This window comes from Arachis ipaensis, chromosome B2, assembly GCF_059453495.1.
Source record: "Arachis ipaensis isolate K30076 ecotype BB chromosome B2, ASM5945349v1, whole genome shotgun sequence".
NCBI lineage: Eukaryota > Viridiplantae > Streptophyta > Magnoliopsida > Fabales > Fabaceae > Arachis > Arachis ipaensis.
Genome location: NC_142437.1, coordinates 95,060,699 through 95,087,742, shown reverse-complemented (window position 1 = coordinate 95,087,742; position 27,044 = coordinate 95,060,699). Strand labels below are relative to the sequence as shown.

The 27,044-nt window shown below is 33.8% G+C and overlaps 1 protein-coding gene and 1 pseudogene across 3 annotated transcripts; both read left to right on the top strand.

The window, feature by feature from the left end:
• The first annotated feature begins 5,095 nt into the window (after positions 1-5,095).
• On the top strand, positions 5,096-6,343 carry LOC148574905 (uncharacterized; annotated as a pseudogene).
• Positions 6,344-17,856: 11,513 nt separating this feature from the next.
• Positions 17,857-21,133, top strand: LOC107627441 (putative serine/threonine-protein kinase PBL9). Of its 3 annotated transcripts, none has more exons than XM_088504913.1 (6): positions 17,857-18,084; positions 18,385-18,763; positions 18,921-19,059; positions 19,144-19,289; positions 19,403-19,493; positions 19,897-21,133. In XM_088504913.1, the coding sequence occupies exons 2-6, from the start codon at positions 18,497-18,499 to the stop codon at positions 20,274-20,276; spliced, it is 1,023 nt and encodes a 340-aa protein (XP_088361039.1). In that variant the 5' UTR covers positions 17,857-18,084; positions 18,385-18,496; the 3' UTR covers positions 20,277-21,133. The 3 variants fall into 3 exon arrangements, with proteins under 3 accessions (XP_088361039.1, XP_088361038.1, XP_088361037.1); XM_088504912.1 differs by having other exon boundaries at positions 17,862-18,084; positions 19,147-19,289; positions 19,403-19,526; positions 19,897-21,120; XM_088504911.1 differs by having other exon boundaries at positions 17,863-18,084; positions 19,403-19,526; positions 19,897-21,117.
• Positions 21,134-27,044: the final 5,911 nt, after the last annotated feature.

Sequence of the window (27,044 nt, the reverse complement as noted above, 5' to 3'; positions counted from 1 at the left end):
AAAGTCTATTAATCACATTATTTAAAAAAATCATTATCTACCTAATAAAACCGTTATGATATTACAACATAGAGTAAACTATAATATACAGTATGACCCATTAAATATAGTTACTTCTAAGCTTACTCCCTTTCCAATTTTTTGAGATCATTAAAGTCCCGTGTATGTTGTTTTAAAGTTGAAAGTTCTGCTTTATTAATCAAATGCACAATAAACACTAGACGGCAAAAACTGAAACTTCAAATGTATAATAACTGATAGATCAAACAATTAACTTTTTCAATGACAAAAATATATTTTACTCAACAATATGCCACCATCAACAAAGCACATGAATTATATTTATTTTCCTTAATCTTGTAGTTAACATACACAATTTGAATTATACCAACTACCAAAGTTACCATAGTGTTCATTTATTAGAACTATATCTTGGTTTAATAAAGATATCACTCAAAGTATATTAACTAATGGTCATTATCGAGTGAGAACGCAAATCATATGCAGACCAATCTGCAATGCCAACACACTCAATCCCTCAATTCCTTCTAAAATACACAAAATGCAAATTCCAATCCATCAAAACATTTCTATCCAAAAAAAGACAAGGTATTTTTCCTCAAGTTCAAAATGGAAATAAATTTCACAAAATGGAAAAAAATTAGAAAAAAATATACAAACAAGCACACAGAAACTGAAATAGTAAACTGAACCTTTACTTATTTTTATGAAGCTGACTTTTCTTGATCCCCACAAACAATCACAAAAAATGAACCTTTATTTATTTTTACTGTAAATTTCTGCAATACACACGCACAAATTAAATTAAATTAATAAAATAAACAAATAGAGATATAAACTCCGAAAATTAACAATTTCAAAAAAATTTCAAACAACTAAACAAACCCTAAACCCCAAATGTTGAGAAAAAAATCAAAAGAAACTAACCAGAGAAAGAGAAGACCGATTGGAGGAGGCCGTAACGGTGCAGGACGTGACAATGTTGAGGCGGCGACAATGGTTGAGTGGCAATGACTGATGCGTGAGCATCATTAGTGTCTTTTCTATGTGATTTATAGGATACTTTGTTGATTTATTAGAGGATTTTAGTGAATTATACCCTAGTGGATGCTACTTTGAGTTTTTGTGGCTGTTTGTTGTTTTCAGAAAGCATTCGAATGAAGATTTGGTGAAAAATTCATAAAGAAGCAAAGGAGGACTCATGCGTACACATCATGCATGCGTATGCATCACTAGTGCAATAAGGGACTTCATGCATACGCATCTATTACGCGTACGCACGACTGTGCAAGCTCAACAAGACCAATTCTTCTCTGGACACGTGGCACTAAACGCCACAATTCGGCGTTTAGCGTCGAGTACCTCGTAAATCTTGCAAGGCTTACTGGACAATTGGCGTTAAACGACATTTCATTGACGTTTAGCGCCGGAGCCATTGATTTGCATGTCACCATTCTGGACTGGTGTCGTGTCGCTAAACACCACTAACCCGGTATTTAGCATTGAGAGGAGAATCAAGGTGGTCCCCATGCGTGCATCAAGACTCCGTTTGGTTAGTGGGTGACCATACATAAGACATAGACATAAAGACATAAAATGACACAGACACAATGGAACATAAATTTTTAACTTTGTTTGGTATTCAAGTACATGACACTGCATTCAAATTACAATTCTAATAAAATGACACTATTAACCTTACCACCATTATCACCTTTCTATCTCTATCACCATCACTATTATTATGTTAAATTGTTAACTCAGATTATCACCATTAATAATTTTTAACGCAATTACAAATTTAATTCAACAAATCAACAAATTAACACAAAATCACTCTAACAACAAGGTTAATCAAAATTCAAATAAAAAAACAGATAGCTCTCCCTCGATTTTCTTCTTCTCATCTTGCATGTGAAAAGCACAATCTAGTTACAGTCACAAACAAAAAAGTTAAAATTGAAATTAAAAACAAAAAATTATTCTCATCACAAAAAAAAGCTCAAAGAACTGGAAAAGGAAAAGTAGCAGGAATAGAACCAGAGCAAAATAGATGACCACATGGTGGAAGAGGCAGAGGCATGGAAGAGAGACGGAGGCAGATCTGAAAAGAGAGGTACGATAGTGGCAACAACAACGAGAAAAAAGGAGAACGACAGTGACTGCAACAACACATGAAGGAGGAGACAACAATGGCAAAGACGGCATGACAAAGGAACGCGACAGTGGTTGCGACGTGTGAAGGAAGAGATGACAGTAGTGGCCATGGCAACGATGAAGTGCAAAGGAGAGAGACGGTGGTAGAATGAAGGAAGAGTAGGAGAAGAAGATGAGAGTGTATAATGGAAGGAGGTGAATCAGAGAAAGAGAAAGAGAAGGAGAAGATGAAAAGGAAATGGATAAAGAATAAAATTGAAATTAAAGAAAAAAAGAAGGGATAATATTAAGAAAGTTTGTGTCTTATAATTTGTGTCTCAGTGTCTTAGAGTAAAGGAGAGACACTAAAGACACGTATTTTATGTGCTTCTGTGTGCCACTGTGTCCATCGAAAATTTGTGTCTAATGAACCAAACGTTGGACATGTACCACCGTGTCCATCTCTTGATGGACATGTATGACAAAACAAACACTGCGCAAGTTCACGGAAGGCCTGTTATATATTTGTTTTAAAATCTAAATAAATCAATAGAAAGGATATTGTTATGCTTTTAATTTAAGTTTTAAATCAATTACAATTAGGACTATAAATAGGATAGAGATTTGCCCTTGCAGAGATCTTCTCTCCTATTCCTCATTCCACAATTTACAGTTTTTACTCCCAGATTTTTCTCTACACCATGAGCCATTAAACCTCCATTGTTAAGCTTAGGAGCTCTGTTTACTTTGATGAATTAATAATTATTTGTTCTTCTACTATTGATTAATGCATTGATTTATGTTTAAGAATTGGTTTCATTATTTATCCTACGGATTAGTGTGTATTGGAAAATAACCTTAATCTAAATTGAATCCTTTTGAATCTTGAAAAAGTTACATCACTAGAATTAAAGCTTGAAACCTTTTCTCACAACTCCTTAATTGTCTGGATTTAATGTGATACATGACACATAATCGAATTATTTTTGGATTCTTAAGGATTGTGTGATTTATAAATCAGATTTTGAACTTAACCTTCTAACACAATTGATTGATCAAGGAATTGATGGTTGGCTGGATTAGAGGAGATTGAATTGCCTAGGAATAGGAATTCAATCACTTAGGATTTGCCATAAACTCAATCTTTGCATGATCAACGTAGTTGACATTGAATGTTAATATGAAAATGTAAACAACTCCAAAGCCTTAACTCTCTTCTCATACTATTTTCTCAATCATTCACTGTTTGTTTTCTTAATTCACTGTCTTTTATGCTATTTGATATTCAAAACTCTCATTTCAACTTGTCTAACTATAACAATTAATCAATCATTGCTTGCTTAGTCCACTAATCCTCGTGGGATCGATACTCACTCACTTGAATTTATTACTTGGTACGACCCGGTACACTTGCCGGTAAGTTGTGGTTAGAAAATCCGTACCAGTGACCAACAATGAGAGTGAGTGAGGGTGGCGGTGGTGAATAGTGGCGATGGGGGGCTAATGGCGAGAGACAAAGAGAAAGTAGAGAGAAGTGCTCTGGCCTTATTAGTCTTTTCTGAATCTTCTTTCTGATTATTACTATTAGTCCCAAAGGTTCCAATTGCAAGAAGTGCTTGAGGCCAATCACCGAACTCTTGTTTGCAAGGTTCATAATGTCTCATATAATCTGTTGTTTAGGGAAAAAAAAAGGTCAGTGATCAAATTAAATTCTCTCATAATATATATTGATGAATGAATATGTAGCTGAAGTATGTTATTTTTAACTGTTACTTTTTTTCTTATATATTCTCCTATTTGAAAATTTGGACATTACAATAACTCCACCTTAAGTCCTATTACGTAGTCACGTAGATCCCCCTGTTCATCCAAAACAAAGTTTAGGACTTTAGGTGTGACACATTCTTTAACATAAAGTGATTCCACAAAACTTAATTTTGTGGAACATTAGTATTTTTTTTTCTCTATAACTATATATGCGATCTTAAATCCATAAAATAAAATTAAAAAAAAAGAAAAAATTTCATAGAAAATACTGTGTTATATTGTTATCTAAACCTAGAAACAAAAAACCTTAGTCAAAATCTTTACAAGTTATGATTAAAGAGACAAGGACTTATAACACAGTGTAATCTAGCTTTTAAGAAATTTCCTGTGTAACTGGATACTAATGTTGATGCAAAACAAGAATTAAAAGTTGGATTTAAGAAAATTAAATCTAAACTACCCTAAATTCTAGAGAGAAGGGAGAGCTTCTCTCTCTAGAATTCTCACCTAAAACATGATGAAAACTAAACTATGACTACTTGGTTCATATCCCCCTCGATCCTTGGGTTCAATAGCATCAGAAATGAGTTAGATTGGAACCAAAATGCTTCAGAAATCGCCCCCAACGAATTGCTTAAAGTGGACCCACGCTGCTCCATCAGCGCGCACGCGTACAGTGCACGTGCGCATCCCTAGACATCAGGCAACTATGGAAAATTTTATATCATTTTGAAGCCCCGGATGTTATCTTTTCAACGCAACTAGAACCGCCTCATTTGAACCTTTGTAGCTCAAGTTATGGTCGATTGAGTGCGAAGAGGTCAGGCTTGACAGCTTTGCAGTTCCTTCATTTCTTCGTGAGTTCTCCCACTTTACATGCTCTTCCCTCATTCCTTCAATCCAATCTTTGCCTTCTAAACCTAAAATCACTTAACAAACATATCAAGGTATCGAATGGAATTAAAGTGAATTAAATTTAGCTACTTTAAGGCCTAAAAAGTATGTCTTTACATTTAAGCACAAATTTAGGGAGAATTACAAAACCATACTATTTCATTGAATAAATGTGAGAAAAGTTGATAAAATCCCCCAAATTAAACACAAGATAAACCACAAAATCGGAGTTTATCATCAAGCAGAACAAGAGTCAAAGGATCGTCTCAAGGAAGCAATGGATCGACTTCAAGCAACCATCCGTCAAAAGTTCGACCCATGTGAGAACCAAGGACTGAAGTGTGTTTTACAACAAGTGGAAGAGATGGAGAGTGATGAACCACCTTCCTATCATGAACCTTTCCTCCCAATCAATGAACCCTCATATCCACCCCAATCTCCAATGGATGACACTCTTGGTGTTCTTCTTCAAGAGCAAAGAGAGATGCAAAGGGAGGTACTAGAATTCACGGCTGCCTTGACTGAGGTAGTAAGTCGATTAGCTTCCCAACGTTTGGACACTCAAGGAACTCCCATAGCTACATGTAGAGAATCAATAGAAGAGTGTAGCATGAAGGAGACACTAGAAACTCCGGTGGAAAGTGAGGAACGTGACTTCATCTTGGAGCAAGTGGAGGAAGCCGTAATAGTTGAAGAGGAAAAAGTGGTTGAAGACTTAGGAGATGCTGAACCTCCATGGGAATCTAGAGTAGAAGAGTATTCCTCCAAGAAGCTTGAAATCGATGTTGAGGATGCTAGTGCACAACCTCCAATGCATATTCCTTATGAAGAATTGGATGGAATAGATCAAGAGGCAAGTTCCCTTGGTGATGATGATCATGAATCAAGTCTTTCTAGTGATGAATCTACATCCGCAAATGAACTCCTTGGGTATGAAGAACCTTCTCTGATTGAGTTTGAGAATGATGTGGAGGTAGAAGTCCTTCGAAAAGGATGGACGAGAGTTGAATATGCTTTGTCAAGATCGTTGGAGACTTCTCTACCTAGGCTGCCATCTACTACTTCATTTGAGTGGGTAAAACTTATCTCTATTCGCTTTACTATCCCACTTGCGTTTGGTATTCTTGAAACCGATGGCTAACTTAGGAGGCTTTGTGGAATGAAGCGAAAGAGAAGGATGTTTAGTGGTTGGAATTACAAATCGAGACTCATCAAGGTTGAGATTTCAAGAGCTAGATGCAAGGGTTGGACTAGTGATCACTTGCTGGGATCTAAGAGAAGAGTTTGGTATTGCATTGAGAATTCGGATTGCTTGCCACCCGGTTGGAACAATAATGATCAACTTGAGGACGGGTGTAGAAACAGGATTTGGGATCTCGGCATACATGATGATCAATTTTGGGAGCTCAAAACTTGTAAAGAACTTCATCGAGGCTTGGTGACTTCACTTGGGAATGTTGAAGCTTATTGGAAGTCCAAGCGTTGGTGGAAGTTTCAAGATGAGTTCAAGCACAAGCCACCATGACAAGGAGCTCACCAACTGTCCAACTTAAGGACTTTAACTAAAAGTGCTAGGTGGGAGATACTCCACCATGGTAAACTCTTCCAATTTTATCTTTTATTTATGTTGGTAATAAATTGAATTTTTATTTTTAGTTAGAATTATTTAGTTTAAGTTGTGGTTTTACTGGTTTAATAATATTTGGATTTATCTTGGCAGCTTGTTAGTTTATTAAAAAAACGGGGGGAAGCTCACGTGTGCGCGTGGCCGACGCGCACACGTCGAATGGAATTTTGCTCTTCACTCAAATGAACAGAAACTTACGTTGGAACTGTGCTGAAGGGGGTGCTTGGCGCACAAGCCACCCCACGCGTACGCGTGACCCATGCATACGCGTCACCTGCAATTTTGCCAATCCACGCGTAAGCGTCAGCGACGCGTACGCGTGGAATGAAAATTGGCGTAGTGTGGTAATTGGACAGAGAGTTGGGCTGGAGGTGTGCTGCAACCGTGTGTCTGGCACGGACAGTAGTCACGCGTATGCGTGACCGACGCTCACGCGTCATTTTTCATTTTGGGGCATCCACGCGCATGCCTGGACGACGCTTACGCGTCACTTCTTCTTACTGCAACCCACGCGTACGCGTGGGCGACGCTTACGCGTTGCGCCCTGTTTTTCATTTCTTTCTCCTTTCTTCTCTCCTTTCTCCTTCTTTCCTCTTCCTCTCTTACTTTCTTCTTCTTCATTTCTTTAACTTCTCATCCTTATTATTTTTCATTCTCTTTTACTTCTTATATTTGTATACTTTAATTCATTGCATTTTTACTTTGTGCATGTTTTTGTTGTCTTTTCTAAGTTTATTATTTTTCTATTGGTGTTAAATATTTTTATTCAACTGTTGCATCTTTTCTTGCATTATTTTGGTACTTCGTGACTTGTTTTAAATTGTTGGGTATTATTATTCATAGGTCAATGCTAATTTTTTATGATACTTGTATTCCATTTGCATCGATGTGCACTTATACTGTCTTTCATGACCCACTCTCTCTCCCATTGTTGCAATTTTTTTTACACTATTGATATGCCATGTGCTTCTACTGTTTTCTCACTTGCATGTTGTAGCTACCATGTAGTTGAGACCCTCATTATTCGGCAGTAACCCACCCATATTTTATTTGTTTTCTTATCTTTGTTTCTGGGTTACATTTCTTTCTTTTTATCTTCTTTCAGGATAGCCATCGGGAGGGAAAAGGAAAAGCTTCTCAATGGGGCAACAAATAAGTCCATCTGCACAAGCTTTGGAGAAAAGGCATCAGTTGTAGCCACCCGTCCACTTGCACATCTTTGCATGCACCGAGGACGGTGCAATCTTTAAGTGTGGGGAGGTCGATACCGACTTCCGTGGGTTAGTTACTTTCTTTTCAACACCAATGTTTAGTTTTCTTTGTTAATGAGTTGATTGCATGATAGATTGCATGTGTAGTTCATTGCTTGCATGTATGTACTACTTGGTTGAAGTGATGAATTATTTTCCAAGAAACTATTCTATAGCATTTCACTAATTTGAATTGACACTTTTATTGAACTTGTTTGAAGAAATTTTTTTTTGGAACATAGTTTTGAGCTAGAACACAAATCAGTGAGATTTTGAGGCTATTTCATTGGTTGCATTTTATCAACTAATATTCTGTTTTGGTGTGTGTTCTTCTTTCTAGAATTGTGATCTTTGTGTTGCTTAATTCTATATTTCCATTGTTTGATGTATGCATGCACCTATATGATTGAGGCCTTGTTTCACTGAGCTTACATACCCATATGGCCTTACCATTTCATTATCCTTTGCAAACCAATATTGAGCCTATTTCACCCCTTTTGTTCTTTATTTTAGCACATCATTAACTCTAAGCGAAAAACAATGTCCTTAATTTGAATTCTTGGTTAGCTTAGACTAGTGAGAGTGCTCATGAATTAAGTGTGGGGAAATTGGGTTTGAAAACGTTTGGTTTGGGAATTGGGTGTTGTGTATTTTTATTAAAATGTGAAAAAAATGTTGAGAATATATTCATGCATTCAATACCTTAATCATACGCATTGAGAAAAATACGAAAAAAATATAAAAAAAAAGAGAAAAAAAAAGAAAAAAATAATAATAATAAAAGGGGACAAAATGTCCCAAAATAAATGATGATAGCAATGCATATGTACTGTATTCAAAATTGGGATGCATGAACATGTGGAAAAGATAGTTAATGGGTAGTTGAATTTTATATTCTAATTACATGGGTTGTCTTAAGTTAGGTGAAAAGTTTAGATTAATCAAGGATTCTGATTATAGTCCACTTGACCAAATACAATCTTACCTTGACCCTAACCTCATTACAACCCTTAAAAGACCTCTTGATATGTGTATTTGTGCATTAAATTTCTGTTGATTGGTAGAAGAAGAGCAAGTCTTAGAAAGCAAGGTTAGTAGAGAATTGAGAGAATCGAACCTTAAACACTTGAGTGATTAGAGTGTATACACTTCCGGTGAGGGTTCAATGCTCGATTCTTTGTTTCCGGCTTTCATAAGCTTTCTTCTTGCAAGTTTACTTGTATTTTATTTCATGATTTGAATTAGTGAGATCTAATTCATATTTGTTCTTGAAAAATTTATTTACTTTTAACCAAGTAGGTAGAAGCATTTTGCATTTAGTTGCATTCATATAGATAGGTTGCATTTCATAAGTTTTACCATTCATCTCACTCTTTATAGCTTCTCTTGAGCTTAGCATGAGGACATGCTAATGTTTAAGTGTGGGGAGATTGATAAACCGCTATTTTACGGTTTATTTTGTATTGAATTGAGCAAATTTTATCCATTATTCTCACACTTATGCATATAAATTGCATGTTTTACATTTTCCTTTCTAATTTTGTGCTTTGATTGAAAACATGCTTCTTTAGCCTTAAATTACTGATTTTTAATTCTCTCTTATTATCATTTGATGCCGTGATATGTGTGTTAAGTGATTTCAGATTTTTCAGGGCAAGAATGGGTTAGAGGATAGAAAGGAAGCATGCAAAAGTGGAAGGAACACAAGAAATTGATGTTTTGAGAAGCTGGCAACGACGTGCACGCATGGACGACGCGTACGCATGACCAGCGCATCAGGCAAGCGACGCGTACGCGTGGATGATGCGTACGCGTGACCGGGAAAATGACCAACGACGCGTACGCGTGACAGAGCGTCACATGCTGCAATTTACAGAAAACGCTAGGGTGATTTCTGGGCTGTTTTTGGCCCAGTTCTAAGCCCGAAAATACATATTAGAGGCTGCAGAGTGAAGCTGGGAGAATCATTCATTCACACTCTATTGACACAACTTTAGGTTTTAGATGTAGTTTTCTAGAGAGAGGCTCTCTCCTCTATCTAGGTTTTAGAGTTTCTTTTAGTTCTTCTCAATTTCAAATTTCTATCTTAGTTTAATTAGTTTTCTTCTACTCTTACTTATTTTAGCACTTTAGTTATCTACTTATCTTATTGATTCATTTATTTTGCCCATTTAGTTTATGAACTCTTATATTACTTTCAATTCCCTTTTAATGCAATTTTATGTTTCATGTTTATGGCTTCTTTCTTTATTTGTTGTTATTGATTCCTTGCAATTGGTTGTTTAGATTTTATTATCTCTTGTTAATTTTCCATGCTTTTATTTTGTACCCACCAAGTGTTTGATAAAATGTTTGGTTGGATTTTAAATTAGTTTTTTATGTTCTTAGCTTAGATTGAGTAATTTGGAAACTCTTGAATTGTCAAAGTCTCTTGTTGGTTGGTGATTGAAAGTTGCTAGTTGGCTTGAACTTCACTAACTCTAGTCTTTGATTAGGACTTGTGAACTCAAGTTGAATTGTTTACTTGACCTACCTTCAATTGTTAGAGGTTAACTAAGTGAGAGTAAAATACAATTATCATCACAAGTGACTATGATAATGGGGATAGGAATTTCAATTATTAATCCTTGCTAGGACTTTTCTTAATTGTTATTTTATTTCCTTATCATTTACATTACTTGTTCCTTATTTCAAAATCCAAAAATATACTTTCTCATAACCAATAATAACTACACTTCCCTACAATTCCTTGAGAGACGACCCGAGGTTTAAATACTTCGGTTTATTTTTATTGGGTTTACTTTAGTGACAAACAAATTAAATTTTGATTGAGGTTTAATTGTCGGTTTAGACTATACTTGCAACGCGATAATTTTTGTGAAATCTTTACCGACATTTTTCTTCCGTCAAGACTCCACTCCAAAGAAGTCGAGATCGAAGGATATAGCTGGCAGATAACACTTATTCAAATAAGTAACTACCCATAAAATCTCTCAACCCACTTCCAGGAGCCATATCTCAACTTCCCTAAGATAAAGGGACGGTTACCCACTTTAAAAGGTAGAATTACTCTAACGGTGGTTATTGGTTCACCACTATAAAATACACTGATACCCCTCAGGTATCTCTAGGTTCCAATACTTTTAAAATCTGCTAAACCCTTTGCTGACTTAGGCATCGAAGTGTCTTTACAGGTACCACCCCCCATTCCTTCATACACACAAGTCGGGCGACGGCTCCCAGATGCAAAACCAAGTCGGAGACTACCTCCTCCTAACGTTTGGGCTAACCTTATAAGTCCAACCCATTAATCTCCGGTTACCCATCGTAAAACATAAATTTGGACAATTCAGGAATTGAATGACAAGAATGTTGTTGTAGAAAAGCCTAGTTGGTGTTAATGATTTCATCCGCCATAACTAAAGGTGTAAAGGGGAAACGAGTTGTGCACTAAGACTTGGTATTTTGTCTGATATAGTAACACAAATATGGTTTTGTAACTTAACTTATCAAGTAATTTATAGACTTGAACAATTGCACTAGATTCGTAATAATACTATAAAAAACCTTAATGACCAAACTTCTTTAGTCTTTCTTTGAATTTTATATTTAAAAGTTGTATTAGTTAACAAGTTAACCAAAATAATTTACCTAAGATAAAGAGTCAAAATGATATGAACATAATTGATATACAGGTCCACACGGTGAGATCTAAATTGAGAGAGTTGAATTTTGTAAACAATATTTAGTATATAGTAATCTATATTAATTAATAATTTCACTGCGAGTATATCTTTTATGATAAATACTATTTTGATATTAATATTTTTTAAACAACTAAATATACATTTTTTTATTTTATAAAAAATAATTTAAATACATAATTAATTGTGTTGATTATGTTATCTTTTTTGTAAGACATACATATTTTGTCGATCTAATTTTGGGCAATCTAAATTTGTTAGAGTTGTTTGCTAGTGAAATGTTTTTACGTTCTTGAAAAATTTACGTTAAAAATTTCTAGTAGAAGATTTATAATGTAATGTTTCTAAAAATTTAAAAACATTATATGAACCACAGTACCACACATTTTTTTTTTTTTAAAATTCCTTTTCCCCTTGTAGAGGTAGCTCGGTGAGCTACTCTCAGTGAACTACTTGATACTTCTCGGTAGAAATTAAATTGTTTTTTTTTGTTGGTTTATTCTTGCATATTTTGAAATTTCAAAATAAATTGAAAAATAGGACATACTCGGTAAATTATTATTGGTGACTAATAATAATATTTGCAGTATATTTAGCATTGTTCTTTTTATCTATGACGCATGAACACTGATACGGATATGAGACATGATACGGAATACGTCGACATACAAATTTTAAAATCTTATAAAATACGAGGATACACATATATAAAATATAAAATACTTTTTAGATAAATTGTAATGATATTTTGATATTTTATTGATCAGAAAAGCTCTACATACAAGCCCTAATGGCTTGTATGCTTTACAAGTTCATTAACAAATAAAATCCAAAACGCGCTGCTACACATACGTCGTATACACGCGCTATATTAGGGCTCCCGCTTTTATCTAACTACCAAATTTAAAAGATTTCTTTCCTTCTTCGTTTTCGTTATTTGCGGATTTGCTCGTTCTTCTTCTCGCGCGTCTTCTCTCCTTCTTCTCCGTCGTTCTTTTCCTCTCCTTTCTCACTGGTATGTTCTTCGTCATTTACGTTAGTTCTTCTCTATGCAACTCCAGCTTCGTTTTCTATTTGATTTGTTGTTTTCTGAAATCAAAGTTTGAACTCGTTTTGAAGATTATGGATGATTCAAGCTCAGATTGTCAGCTGAATCAGGGCGAAGTGGATTATGAATTTGAATCTAACGAAGTCCCTGAGGTTTGATTTACATACTCTGAATTTTGTTGCAGTCATTTGAATAGCATTGTGTAGCTGAAAAATTCCTGAACATTGAAGTAACACGTTAACATGAATCTGTCGATTGAATGTAATGTATTAATTTTGATTAATTATCTGGAATTTATAGCAGACGCTCGGGTGTAGATCAGAACTTTTTTGGGTGTATTTTTGCGAGAAGTGTGGGTGTATTTACAGTTTATGGGTTTTTCTGTTTTTAGCTGAGTTGTTGTCGTTCGGGTGTATTATATCAGACATGATTGGGTGTGTTTTTAGTTTTTGACATGGTGTATTCTGCAACTTGTGTATTTACAGTCTATGGTTTTTTTTTTGTTATTTTAGTTGAGTTGTTGCGGTTCGGGTGTATTATATCAGCAATGATTGGGTGTATTTTTAGTTTTTGACATGGTGTATTCTGCAGCCTCTCTCTGTTATTGATGACCAGTTTGTTCCGAAGGTTGGAATGACCTTTACCACCCTTGAAGATGCTGGAAAATTTTACAGGAACTATGCCAAGGCTGCAGGTTTTTCTACAAGAGTTCAGAGCACAAATAGGAAGGAAAACGAGATTAAGAATCAATTGATTACATGTAGCAGAGAGGGAAAATGGAAATCTAAAATATCTCCGACCGAGAAGACTAATCCGACAGCCGGTTTAAACTGTCCTGCAAGAATTTATATACACACATTGAATGATGTCGGTGCTTAGATCATTTCAAAGGTTGTACTGGATCATTCACACCCCTGCTGTCCAAGTAAAGCAGAGATGCTCAAACAGCACAGGGAACTAAGCATGTCCATTCGTCGTACAATAGAGAATAACGAGGAGGCCGGTATCAGACCAAGCAAAACCTACCAATCATTTGTTGCGGCTGCCAGGGGTCACCGCGAGTTAAATTTTATCGAAAAGGATGTGAGGAATTACATTACCAAGGAAGTGCGGAATGTTTCCGAACAAGAAGATGCAAAGGAATTCGGGAAATATTTGTTAAGAATGAAAGAGAAGAATCAGAATTTCTTTTTTGAGCTCGAACTCGAGGAGGATCAATCGATTAAGCTGGCTTTTTGGGCCGATGCAAGAAGTAGAGCTGCCTTTGAGTATTTCGGAGACGTTATTTCATTTGACACCACCTACAATACAAACAGGTAACAAACTGTCCCTGTTTATGATGCTAAATTAACGTATTTTTATGAATCCGCAGCAGAGGTGTATATTGGCTATTTTTTTGGGTGTATACGAAGCATTTGTTGGGTGTACCTAATGATTTTGCATTCTGCACTATGGAAATTTGTTTCAGGTATAATTTGGTTTGTGGTTTTTTTGTCGGGGTGAATCACCACGGTCAGTCAACACTTCTCGGATGCTCTTTGATGAAAAACGAAGAAATTGAATCATTCAAATGGTTATTTGAATGTTGGCTTCGTTGCATGGGAGGAAACGCTCCAAAAGGATTTCTCACCGATCAATGCGCATCAATGAAAAGGGCTTTAGAGGCCTGTATGCCAACAACAATTCACCGTTGGTGTATTTGGCACATCATGAAGAAGATACCAAGCAAATTAAATGGGTACAAGGGACATGCAGATATCGAACAAGAAATGAGCCAAGTTGTTTGGAACTCTCATAGCAAAGACTCATTCGATAGGAATTGGAATGATTTCCTGCTGAATTTTGGTCTTGTGGACAACAAGTGGCTTTCAGGTAATGTTTGTTAAAAATCTGCAGCAGAGGTGTAACTTACATTTTTTTTCGGGTGAATTTATAGTCTGTGTTTGGGTGTATTATGCAGATCTGTATGAAGACCGTCATATATGGGTTCCTATCTATCTGGATCACCACTTCTGGGCAGGGATGAGAAGCACACAAAGGAGCGAGAGCATGCATTCATTTTTTAACAAGTTTATCACCCGGAACAGCTCGCTTATTCAGTTCGTCAAACAATACGATAATTGCCTCGGAAGCCGGGAGCAGGCAGAGAGAGAATCAGATGCTGCAGATTTTCATACGGTCATTCCGTGTGCAACCAAATCCTCCATTGAAGCTCAGTTTCAAGATGTGTACACTCATCAAAAGTTTAGGGAAGTCCAAGCGCAATTCAGAGGAAGGGCGAATTGCATCACCAGATTAACGAATTCCGCTCTAGGCTATTCAGTATACAAAGTCGGAGAACAAGTTTCCAGCTCAATATTCAACAAGTTTGTGGTTACTTACGACTCAGTTGCAGCCAAGGTAAAATGCCAATGCTTATTATTCGAGTCGAGAGGTATACTTTGTCGTCACGCACTAAGCGTGTTAAGCTTTGAACGAGTAAGCCAAGTGTCACCGAGATATATACTGGAACGATGGAGCAAGAAGGTAAAGAGGCGACACACACACATCAAGAGCAGCCACGATGAGCCACTATTGGAGCCAAGAAGCAAGAGGTTTGACCAATTGGTTTTTCGTTCACAAAATATTTGCGAATTTGCATCCGAATCAGAGGAGCTGACTGTAATTCTGCACCGTGCGTACGATAACATCATGGCTGAGATGGAATCATTAAAAGCCAAAAGGAAGGGGACATCTTCTTTATCTCACGAAGACGCCAACTTGGAATCCGTTAACGAGCTTCAAAGCCCGCCAAGGATTCGAACAAGAGGACGTCCAAAAAATAGGCTAGGTTCAAAGTTGGACAAACAGATCGCAAATGCCACAAAGAAGAAGAAAACGAAAGTTTTAAGCGAGGTAAAAGTAATGTTCTTTAAATTTGTGGTGATTGAGTTTATTTTTCTCGTTAATAGTTTAGCTAATATGTGAGTTTCTTATATTCAGATAAACTTGTTTGATGCCGCATCAGTGGTGCATTCAAATTCTAGCCAATATCAAGGACATGTTATGAATTATCAGTTCAGGGTACCAGGAGCAGGGGATAACTCTTTGGTTGTATAGTTACAGAATTTGGGTGTAAAAGCACTGTTCTTTTGGGTGTATTTTTCTGAATTTTCTTGTGATTCACATTTTACATATAGATACATATATATAATATTAGGGTTCAGGGTTTTAGGGTTTACAGGTTAGGGGTAAGGGTTTAGGTTTTAAGTGTTTAGGGTTCAGGGCGGGGGATAGATTTCAGGGTGTATATTCAACTTTTGTTGGGTGTAAAAAATCGCAGGTTATGGGTGTATATTTGATTTGATGTTTTTCTTCATATTATAGTACCTGTAATTCATACATTTTGAATACAGCACAGACAGTTTGGGTGTATATTGAATCATATCTATGGGTATTTTTCATTTCAGAGAAAATATAAGGTCTAGCAATATCAAACCACCGAATCCCAGATCCCTCACAATCGCCTTCTTCTCCTCACTCATGTTTCTGAATTTATCACTTAGGAGATGTGTGGCACACTTAAGGTCTTTTGTTTGCTGTAAGACAAAAATAAAATTATAGTCAGATATATATCTATTATATAAAACTGATTTCATGTAAGACATATATTTGTTCTTACATTTCTTCCAGGTTGGTTTCTCGCTGTCATTTTCTCTGAAATGAAAAATACACCCAAAGATATCAGTAAGATACACCCATATATATGAGTCAGATACACCCATTGATAACAGTAAGATACACGCATATATATGAGTCAGATACACCCAAAGATATCAGTAAGATACACCCATATATATGAGTCAGATACACGCAAAGATATCAGTAAGATACACCCATATATATGAGTCAGATACACTCATTGATAACAGTAAGATACACCCATAGATATGATTCAGATACATCCATATATATCAGTCAGGTATCACTCAAACATGCATCAATATCAAGCAACATTACAAGGTCAAGCAATATACACCCATGGACAAGCAAATATAAGCAAGTGCTGACTATTACAGTATATCAGTTCAGAAATATACACCCTACATTTTATGCCATATACACCCAACAAATTACTCCATATACACCCACCAATCTACGGAATATACCCCCAAAAATCAGCTACCAGAAGATCTAGAACAACAAGAACAGTAACACCTACAAGAACGAAGAAGAACAGTGTAACATAGAACCAAGAATAACAGTAAAACCTAGAACATTATAAACTGTAAAATGAGATGTAGAGCAAGAAGAACAGTGAAACATACAACAACGTAGATGAACAATAAAACCTAGTTCGTAATCCGGAAAATATACAAGAATCGTAATGTAACGTACCTTGAGTATTATAGCTTTGTTTTCTCTGGAGATTCTTGATCGAGAGTTTGATGGTGTGTTGATGGAGGTTTCGAAGGTTAGCGACGAGTTGTATATCTTGATTTTCGAATTTTGCTCGAAAATGGAAGGGTTGCGTTTTCTTTGAATTGCTTTGAGAAGTTGAAGAGTCTGCCATTAAGGGGTGGTTTACTCGAAGCGAAGCGTAACCGTTTGAGTGGGAGCGCGTGAATGTTACGCTCCATTCAATCTAATTAGTGCGCGTCTGGAATGTGTGTAGGCTTGGGGCTTGTAAGACTTGTAAGGCCTTATTGCTTGTATGTGTAGCAGGCCCGTTTATTGATATTAAAATATAAATTAATTTTTTAGTTATTTTTAAAGTTTTATTTTAATTATATAAAATATTTAAAATATTTTTTTAATAAATAATAATATATATTATTTCTAAATTTATTTCAAGAATACATATTAAGAATAATATTAGACACATTGATACATGATGGTATTTAAATATGTCTAAATATATCTAAAAATATATTTTTATTTTTTTATTAAAACACAGTTAAACACAACACGCGTGTCAGACGTATTGATGAGTGCGTGTACGGCAACTCGACAAAATGTCGGTGCTTCCTAGCTCTTTATTTATTGGTGAATATTATGGTACTTAAAATGTGGTGCCTATTCACTAAAAAGAGTTAAAAATCAATATTTAATTTAAAAGATATAAAAATAAATAATTTTTAAAAAATTTAAAATTTACTACAAAAAAAAGTTAGACAAAATTTAGGCCCAAGTCATTCGCACCATAGAATTGGTCTTATTTATTTGCACAGTAGTGTGTACTCGGAAGTCGGAAGCATTAAGGAGACCAGTGGTTTGTTCTTATTCAATTTAGGGAGTAGACTATGGATTAGGGAAAATTAAGTAGACCGTAATTTGTCTAGTTTAGGAAATTACGTGAAGATGATTTGTTTCGAAGTTGACACGCTACAAGGAGGGTCTGCTACTTCTTTTCCGTCATTGAATCAGTCGGGACTTGGAGACCATTTTGTTTCTCTCTATATATATTTATCCATCAAAACATTCCCCGTCTCATTCCACGAATCATAATCTTGAAGCATACAATGACTTTGGTCTCATTGTAGGTCTATCATTTGGAATTGTTTTGAATACACCATAAACCCACAATCATCATTTTCTTAACCAATTCAGTTTCCTCTATTGCCACCTCTCTCTTGCGTTCTCTTCCCTCTCTCTGTGGTTCGTAACTCAGTTTCTGTTCCAGTGTTGCTAGCCCTTTTTTTCTTTTCCCATAGGTTCCGTGTTATAAATTATAAACCTCGTCATTTGTTGGTTTAAGAATTAAGAACATGATGAGACAATGACTTTGGTGTTTCTTTTGAGTTTTTAGTTTAAGTTCTATATCTTATGTTTTATAGTGTGTTATGACTTGATGTTATGCTAATTTGTTGAATTTATTGCTGCATATGCTGAACTAAATGTCTTATGTGTAGAAAATTGTTTAAATTGATTAGATTTTTCTGCATGTTTATTGTGCAGGTAATCTATCATAATTTTATGATGGACTTTTGGCTGAACGTCATGAGCTACCATCCGCAATCAAAATCTATGCACGAACAATGATTCAGTAATTGAGGAAGTTGTTTCTAGAATGGGAGTTTGTCTGAGCGCCCAAGTTAAAGTTAAGAGAGAGGGAGAGATCTTTCACTGTTCTAATTTAAAGAGCTTTAGTTTATCAGAACTTAAGAAAGCCACAAGAAATTTCCATCCGAACAGTTTGTTAGGAGGTGGTTTTGGTTCTGTTTTTAAGGGTTGGATTGATGAGAATTCTTTGATGCCTGCCAAACCTGGCACTGGCATTGGTATTGCGGTGAAGAGACTTAAACAAAGTGGCTTACCGGATCACACGGAGTGGTTGGTGAGTTTATGTCCCTTGGACTGCATTTGGTTTTGAAAATATGATAAGATAGAGACACAAAAATTAGTAATTTTATATTTTGTGTTTCTGTGTCCATGTTTCAGTGTTCTGTAAACAAACGCAGCCTTGCTTATGTTAGTTTATTTTTCATTTTCAGGCCGAAGTAAACTATCATGGACAATTTTCTCATCCTCATCTAGTGAGGTTGATTGGATATTGCCTTGAAAATAAACACCGCCTTCTCGTCTATGAGTTTATGCCTCGCGGTAGTTTGGACAATCATTTGTTCAGCAGGAGTGAGTATTTTCTGCCCCATCATTGCACATACTCTTAAAAGTTCAACTTAGGACTAGTTTTAACATTTGGATATACTATTGTAGCAGGACACTCACTCTTACAACCTCTATCATGGAGTCTCCGTTTAAAGGTTGCTCTTCATGTAGCCAAAGGGCTTGCATTCCTTCACAGTGCAGAAACAAAATTGATGTGTGTTCATTTTAACACTACCAATGTCTTACTTGACTCAGTATGTGCTTGCAGTATATGACAGATTCATGACACAGTGTTTTGGTAATTTGTTAAAAGCAGGGGTAATTATTTGGACATCATAACTGAATATATTTCTTGATTTGGTTACAGAATTACAATGCAAAACTTTCGGTCTTTGGGTTGCCAAAGCATGGACAGATAAGCAACATAGGTCATGCCTTTGCCACGGAGTTCATCTCTGGTAGATATATAGCTCCCGAAATTTTTTTAACTGGTACGGTTGGTTTCAAGTTGCTGAACAACTTTTGATCCCAATTTATATTAACAGAAAATCTTGGAGACCAGCAGTTTTCAATAATTTTGGTTATCATTTGGTCAACACAACAATGAAATTGTCTTTAACAAATAAATTTTACTAATGTGGGTAAATTCTAATAAATGTGGGTGCAAGCTATGTTTAAACTCTAATATAGGTGTAAATTATGTGTTTTATGTGTGTAAACTCTTGTAAATGTGGGTGCAAACTATTAAAAGCCAAATATTGATCTAAAATAATAATATTTTTTAGTCATGTAATATTACTATGATATTAATTCATGATTAATATCTTTTTGGTTAGTTGGCTAAACACAATGTTAGTGCAGGCCATTCTACTGCTAAGGCTACTGTCTACAATTTCGGAGTAGTCCTACTTGAAATGTTTACCGGCGAGAGGCTGATCGATAGGAATCGACCAACTGGGCAACTCAATCTGATGGAGTGGGTTAGACCATACCTGGCTAACAAATGCAAGGTCTTAAAAGTTTTGGACACGCATCTTGAAGGGCAGTATTCAGTTGAGGAAGCCTATGAACTAGCCACACTCACCTTGCGATGCATATCATCATCACCCCGTTTCAGGCCAAAGATAGATGAAGTTGTTACATTACTGGAGCAGCTGCAGGCTCCTAATAATGCTGATTTAGGCAACCAAAATCCTTCTTCTAGCGAGTCTCGGCCCTCTGCCTCAATTCTATATACTTGAAACTTAACAAAGCCTAATAATATAAGGTAGATACTACAATGAAAACTTTATAATTATCTTCATGTGAAAATCTTTTTTTTTTTTTTGGATGTTGGATTATATGGTTAAATTTTAATATGATATAAAAGTGTGTCTTTGTTTAAAACGTGGCTAAATAAATAAATCATACTTTTAAATAAAACATCTTTATGAAAAGATATTTTTGCCATCTTCTTTTGAGTAGTTGCTATAATATAATGCTCCGAGGCAGGGTAAAAACCATGATGCATGAACTCAGGCACTTCTATAACTAATAAATTTTGCACATATGATATAATTCAGCTGATGTTGCAAGTATGCTGAGTTGGTTCAGTGTTTGTAACAATTCAAAATGGCTAGGAGTGTAAGTACCTCTATCACGATTAGCATATTTTGGGGTGCTGTAGTTTTCTAGTCTAATTATGTAACACCTGATTTCAAACACATGAAATACACATGGCATTATTTAATTAAAAGAAAAAGAAAGTCTTGCATAAAAATATAAAACACACTAGAACGATCCTGTTGACAAAAAATTATTATCAAAGAATAGACTTCACGACTCTAACGATCCGTATTTTTTAAAATTTAAATATAAATAAGTTATCATTTATTTTAGGGTAAAAAACAGAAATAAGCCAAGGGAGAAAATAATTTACGTGAATAAGCCAAAACGAAAACTGCTTCATGAATCTACCAACGCACATTTATATGTAGTTCGAACCAACTTGGTTCGAACTCTATTTCTACATAATTCGAACCAGCTTGATTCGAATTATACACAAACACATGCACACACATAATTCGAACCAGCTTGGTTCGAATTACACACAAACACACGCACACACGTAATTCGAACCAGCTTGGTTCGAATTACACACAGTAATTCATAGTATAATTCGAATTATGCTGTTAAAAAATTAATAATTTATTAAAAAAAATTTATTAAAAAATTTATTAAAAAATTTATTAATTTAAAAATTAAAAAAATATATATTTTTATTTCATACGTTAAAAAAAGCTAACAAAATATTTAATTACAAGACTTCTTTAAAATATTAATGAGCTATCAATTCGAATTCCATACAATACTTTTCTGTCCATTTTTAATAGTTCATGAATATTTTTTAATAAATTTTTTTAAATTATACTACAAAAAATATTTTATCCTATGCAAAATAATTTAAAAAAAATGGCTTAAAAAATATTAGGAGTACTATCAAAATTTGTAATGTTATAATAACTTAGGTAAATACATGCATGTACTCAAATTTTAAATAAAATATTCTACATAGTCAATAATAATTTAGAAATGAAAGAAAATATTTTATTCCATACAAAATAATTAAAAAATATATTTTATTCTATACAAAATAATTTTAAAAAATGGCTTAAAAGATGTTATGAGTACTATAAAAGTTTATAATATTCTAGTGATTTAGGTAAATACATGATAAAAATATTTTTTCTTTAATTTCTAAATTATTAGTGATTATGTGGAGTATTTCTTTAATGTCCTAAGTCATTAGGACATTACAAATTTTTATAGTACTTCTAACATCTTTTAAGCCATTTTTTAAATTATTTTGCATAGAATAAAATATTTTTTTGTGGTATAATTTAAATAAATTTATTAAAAAATATTCATGAGCAATCAAGAATGGGCAGAAGAGTATTGTATAGAATTCGAATTGCTCACCATATAATTTGAATCAGAGTAATTCGAACTTCCCTATGCGTAATTCGAATCATGTAATATTTCACCATATAATTTAAATAATTTTATTAAAAAATTATCATGAATATTTTTTAATAAATTTATTTAAATTATACCATAAAAAAATATTTTATTCTATGCAAAATAATTTAAAAAATGGCTTAAAAGATGTTACTATAAAAATTTTTAATATCCTAATGACTTAAGACATTAAAGAAATACTACACATAGTCACTAATAATTTAGAAATTAAAGAAAAAATATTTTTACCATGTATTTACCTAAATCACTAGAATATTACAAACTTTTATAGTACTCAAAACATCTTTTAAGCCATTTTTTAAAATTATTTTGTATAGAATAAAATATATTTTTTAATTATTTTGTATGGAATAAAATATTTTCTTTTATTTCTAAATTATTATTGACTATGTAGAGTATTTTATTTAAAATTTGAGTACATGCATGTATTTACCTAAGTTATTATAACATTACAAATTTTTATAGTACTCCTAACATTTTTTAAGCCATTTTTTTTAAAATTATTTTGCATAGGATAAAATATTTTTTGTAGTATAATTTAAAAAAATTTATTAAAAAATATTCATGAACTATTAAAAATGGACAGAAAAGTATTATATGGAATTCGAATTGATAGCTCATTAATATTTTAAAAAAGTCTCGTAATTAAATATTTTGTTAGTTTTTTTTTAACGTATAAAATAAAATATATATTTTTTTAATTTTTAAATTATTAATTTTTTTAATAAATTTTTTAATAAATTTTTTTTAATAAATTATTAATTTTTTAACAGCATAATTCGAATTATACCATGAATTATTGTGTGTAATTCGAACCAAGTTGGTTTGAATTAGTGTGTGCGTGTGTTTGTGTATAATTCGAACCAAGCTGGTTCGAATTATGTAGAAATGGAGTTCGAACCAAGCTAGTTCAAACTACATATAAACGTGCATTGGTGGATTCATGAAGCAATTTTTGTTTTGGCTTATTCACGTAAATTATTTCTTCCTTGGCTTATTTTTGTTTTTTACCCTTTATTTTATTAAGTTTGATTTTTTTATTTTATTTTTAGAATTTATTTATTAAAAATAATTAAATTGATTGGTTGATAACTAAAATTTAAATTAATTAAAATTTTTATATAATTTTTATTATAAAAGATATAATAACAATAATAATAATAATAATTATTATTATTATTATTATATTGATATTTTATTTTTATCCGTTTGAATTAAAATAAAAATTTGTTTAATAATATTATTATCGAGTTCAAAATTTGTTGATATGAATAAATATCAGTATTTTTCGATGAACTTAACTTTGTTAATGCTTCATCAAATATCTTCTATTCTTATAATCATTATGTTACTAATAATGTCATTTATATTAATAATTTATATATATTCATCTCTATATATATTATTACTTGTGATTTAATATATTCAACTTTTATAATTATTCGTCTAAGATATTTATAACTTAACTCACTCACTCAGCAGGCCTAATGCTTGACACCCAACCCCCACCCTTGCCGCCTAATCATCATTAACACCATTAATCATTATCAAATTGTATGGCTGAATTCATTTTGAAGAAAAAAAAAAGGGGAAGCTGAGAGAGAGGAGAGAACCGTGATCCTTTCAAGAACTTTCAACCTCGATTTCTTGAGCTCCATAACTTTAATAACTCCTTTTCACGTTGACGTCACTTTTGTTCAGGAGAAATCGACAATAGAGTTTTTTTCCCAAGCTTGCATTATTCGGCCAAAGTGAGGAGAAGGTTGAGTAGCCGATTTTTAACGTTTATTTTCAATTATTCGGTCAGAAACTTTTCCTAGAGCTTCAGTTGTTGTAATTATTGTATAGAGGTAGAGTTTGATAAATTAATTAAGAATTAATTGTGTTCTTGAAATTTAATTGATACACTACAACATTTTTCATTTGAAACAACATTTAGAAAATGTTGCCTAAAGATTGAAAAAGAGTTGTCTTTAATCTATGGCAGCAGTTTTGGACCTAAACCAACGTTTTCCAGGCCCTTGCAGATACGGCCGTTGCATTAGGTCAAAGACAACGTTTGTTTGCTTCAAAAGCAACGCTCTTAGAAGCAACTCTTCAAAAGCGTTGCCTATTTTAAAACAAAAACAACGCTTAAAGTCTAATGCAACGCTTATTAGAGACTCTCTTTTCTACTAATTTTATAACTAGTGAAAAGCGTTGTCTATTCATTTATATAGCAACCCTTGGAAGAGTTGCATATTCAAGTGACTATGACATTTTATACGCGTTGTCATTTCTTTTCCTACTATGGCATCAATTTAGAGGCCTTGCCTCTTCTATTATTACCATACAAATCATTTTAAAACCATTGCTTTTTTATTGAGATAATACACTACCTAATAATTTAAACATTCCATTATAATTAGGGTACAATAAAATTAAACACATGATAATAGAGACAAAACCTCAACTTATTCTAGTTGAATAGATATTATCAAATTAAAAAATTTCAAATACATTATTATATTATAACAATTTCTAATTCACATATGTCAAGCTAATTAAAGTTCAAGGATTATTCTACTTGAATACATACATATAAATTTTAATTTGCTAGATAGTAAAGCTCAAGGATTATTCGAGGGGTTGTTGGTTGAAGGAATTGTTTCTAGCATTTACCAAAATGGTCTTGTATCAGCTACTTTGAGGTATGTTGCTCCACCCACCGTGCGTTGAGATTATGCGAACTTGAGCTGTGTAATTCAGGTTTCCTTTGTCCCATGGCAGCATCCTTTACTCGTTAGCTGCAATTAATTCAAATGTATTCACATCAATATTATTATAGTCAGTACACATTAAATGTTAATTGATTGTTATTTGAACGAGTAATGGTAATACTAATTAATACTTACTGTTGGAATGGCAGTGGCAATGCCAGTAATATTAGCTGCCTTAGCTCCAGTCATCACTCCTTCTATTTAGAGATCAAATCATTATGAACAAACCAAATTATTATAAAATAATTATTACAAGATTACATGCATGCATACAATGCAAGTTCAAGTTTAATTATTTCTAGCTAAAACAAAAAAGAGAAAATGGAAAATTATTGATACCAAAAGATCATAAGTGCATATCTAAATCATGAATTATAGACTATTCTCAACCAACATAATTTACAACAAAACTCAAATAAAGCACCTCAAAAAATAATCTCTATCCTCAAAGAACTAGCATAAAGGAGTCAATCAAATAACAACTCTAACAAAGTGAACCACCAACAATTAGCTGCCAAAAAATTGCACCACTAACAATAAATCCCCAAAAGAACTAAAGAAATTCATGGTACTTAAAAGATGTACTCTGTTTTATACATTCCCAAAACATCATCTCCCTTAATAGTCAAACATTATCTCTATTAAAGATCTACCTTATCTACCTTATATAATTGAGGTTTTCAGAACAAAAGAAGCTCACCGATCAAGAGGATTCACCATACCAGGAAAATAATCACCAAAAGCTAATCTGTTGATGTGGTGACTTAACTGTATCACATGTAGATTATTTAGTCTCTTGAAATATGAAGTCTCATGATTGACAAAAAAAATTATATTTCCAGATCATGCATAGTAAAAATTGCAATTAGTTCACCAAGAAGTATGCAAAGTAAACAGATCAGCTCTTACATTAAACGAGTCCTTTTGAAAAGATAGCAGATCATGTACATGTACACCAGATTGCTAAAAGCTTTTGCCCGGAGCAAATTGAAAATTACCTGCCACCTTATTTACTTCCAAGAAGCCATATATGTTGCATCCTTCACCGTCTACTTCCTTGATTCTTTGCAAGAATCCTTCCCTTTTGCATTATGTGATGTACAACATACAACAAATAAGCACCAAACTAAATTAATAATTTAATTTTAGAATTGTTATTTGAATTGAAAAAATCATAAAATGCAGATCATTATTGAAGATACAGCTTAGAGAAATACAATAAAATATTTATGCTAAATACTAGAAGGAGGAACAAAAAGGAAAACTATGTAGCATCCATGGAGCCAGTTAATTTGAATGAACACATGGCATTTATACACAAATTCAAGGTGAAAGTCACCAAGGAAAATAGTATCTGTCCTTAAATATACTAGTGTCGTGACCTTGTTCTGAGAGTACAAACATCAAGCAATAATGCAGAACTCCAACAAAATGCCACAGGATGTTAAATGCAAAACTAGTTGTTGGATATCATCTTTATCAAACAGCTTTATGCCTGTAGCCAAGGAATGATTACATAACCATTTTGGTTATCATATTCACCATTTCCACATATTTTACAAGGTACAACCCAAACCGAAGTATACTAATCAATAAAAGACATGATTACCGCACTATGAAAGGTTCAAAAACCAGCTAATGTTATAAATTTTCGGTTACCAGTTAATTCCAAACTAACATAGTAAGCATCTTATTAGAATGGAGAAAAGAGATCTGTTAGGACATGCAGTTTATTTTATGATGAAAACCAGGTATAGATGAATGCGAAAAGAGAGGAACACAATTTTTGCCGTCTCAGGACCACTTTTTCAGCCCCTTATCCAACGTCTCCCATTCCAGTCGCCAAGGTTTCTGCCGTCACCGCCGCAATGCCACAGGAAACTGCTCCCCTTTCAACCATGCCATTTGATTGTTCTCTGTGTCCTTAGCGATGACGCTGATTGTGAAGCAGGTGCTGCCTTCGAGCTATACAATGACGACGGTGACGAAAGCGATTTACAGCCTCTGCTGCCGGCTATTGCAGAGTTTCTGTTAGGTTCGTGATTTGACCAGTGATGAGCGGATATTTTATACGCTTTTTGGCATCATTTTCATATAGTTTTTAGGATGTTTTGTTTAAATTCTATTAAGTTTTCATAGGTTTTAGTGCAAATTTCACATTTTTGGATTCTACTTTAAGTTTGTGTATTTTTATGTAATTTCAGGTATTTTCTGGCTGAAATTGAGGAGTTG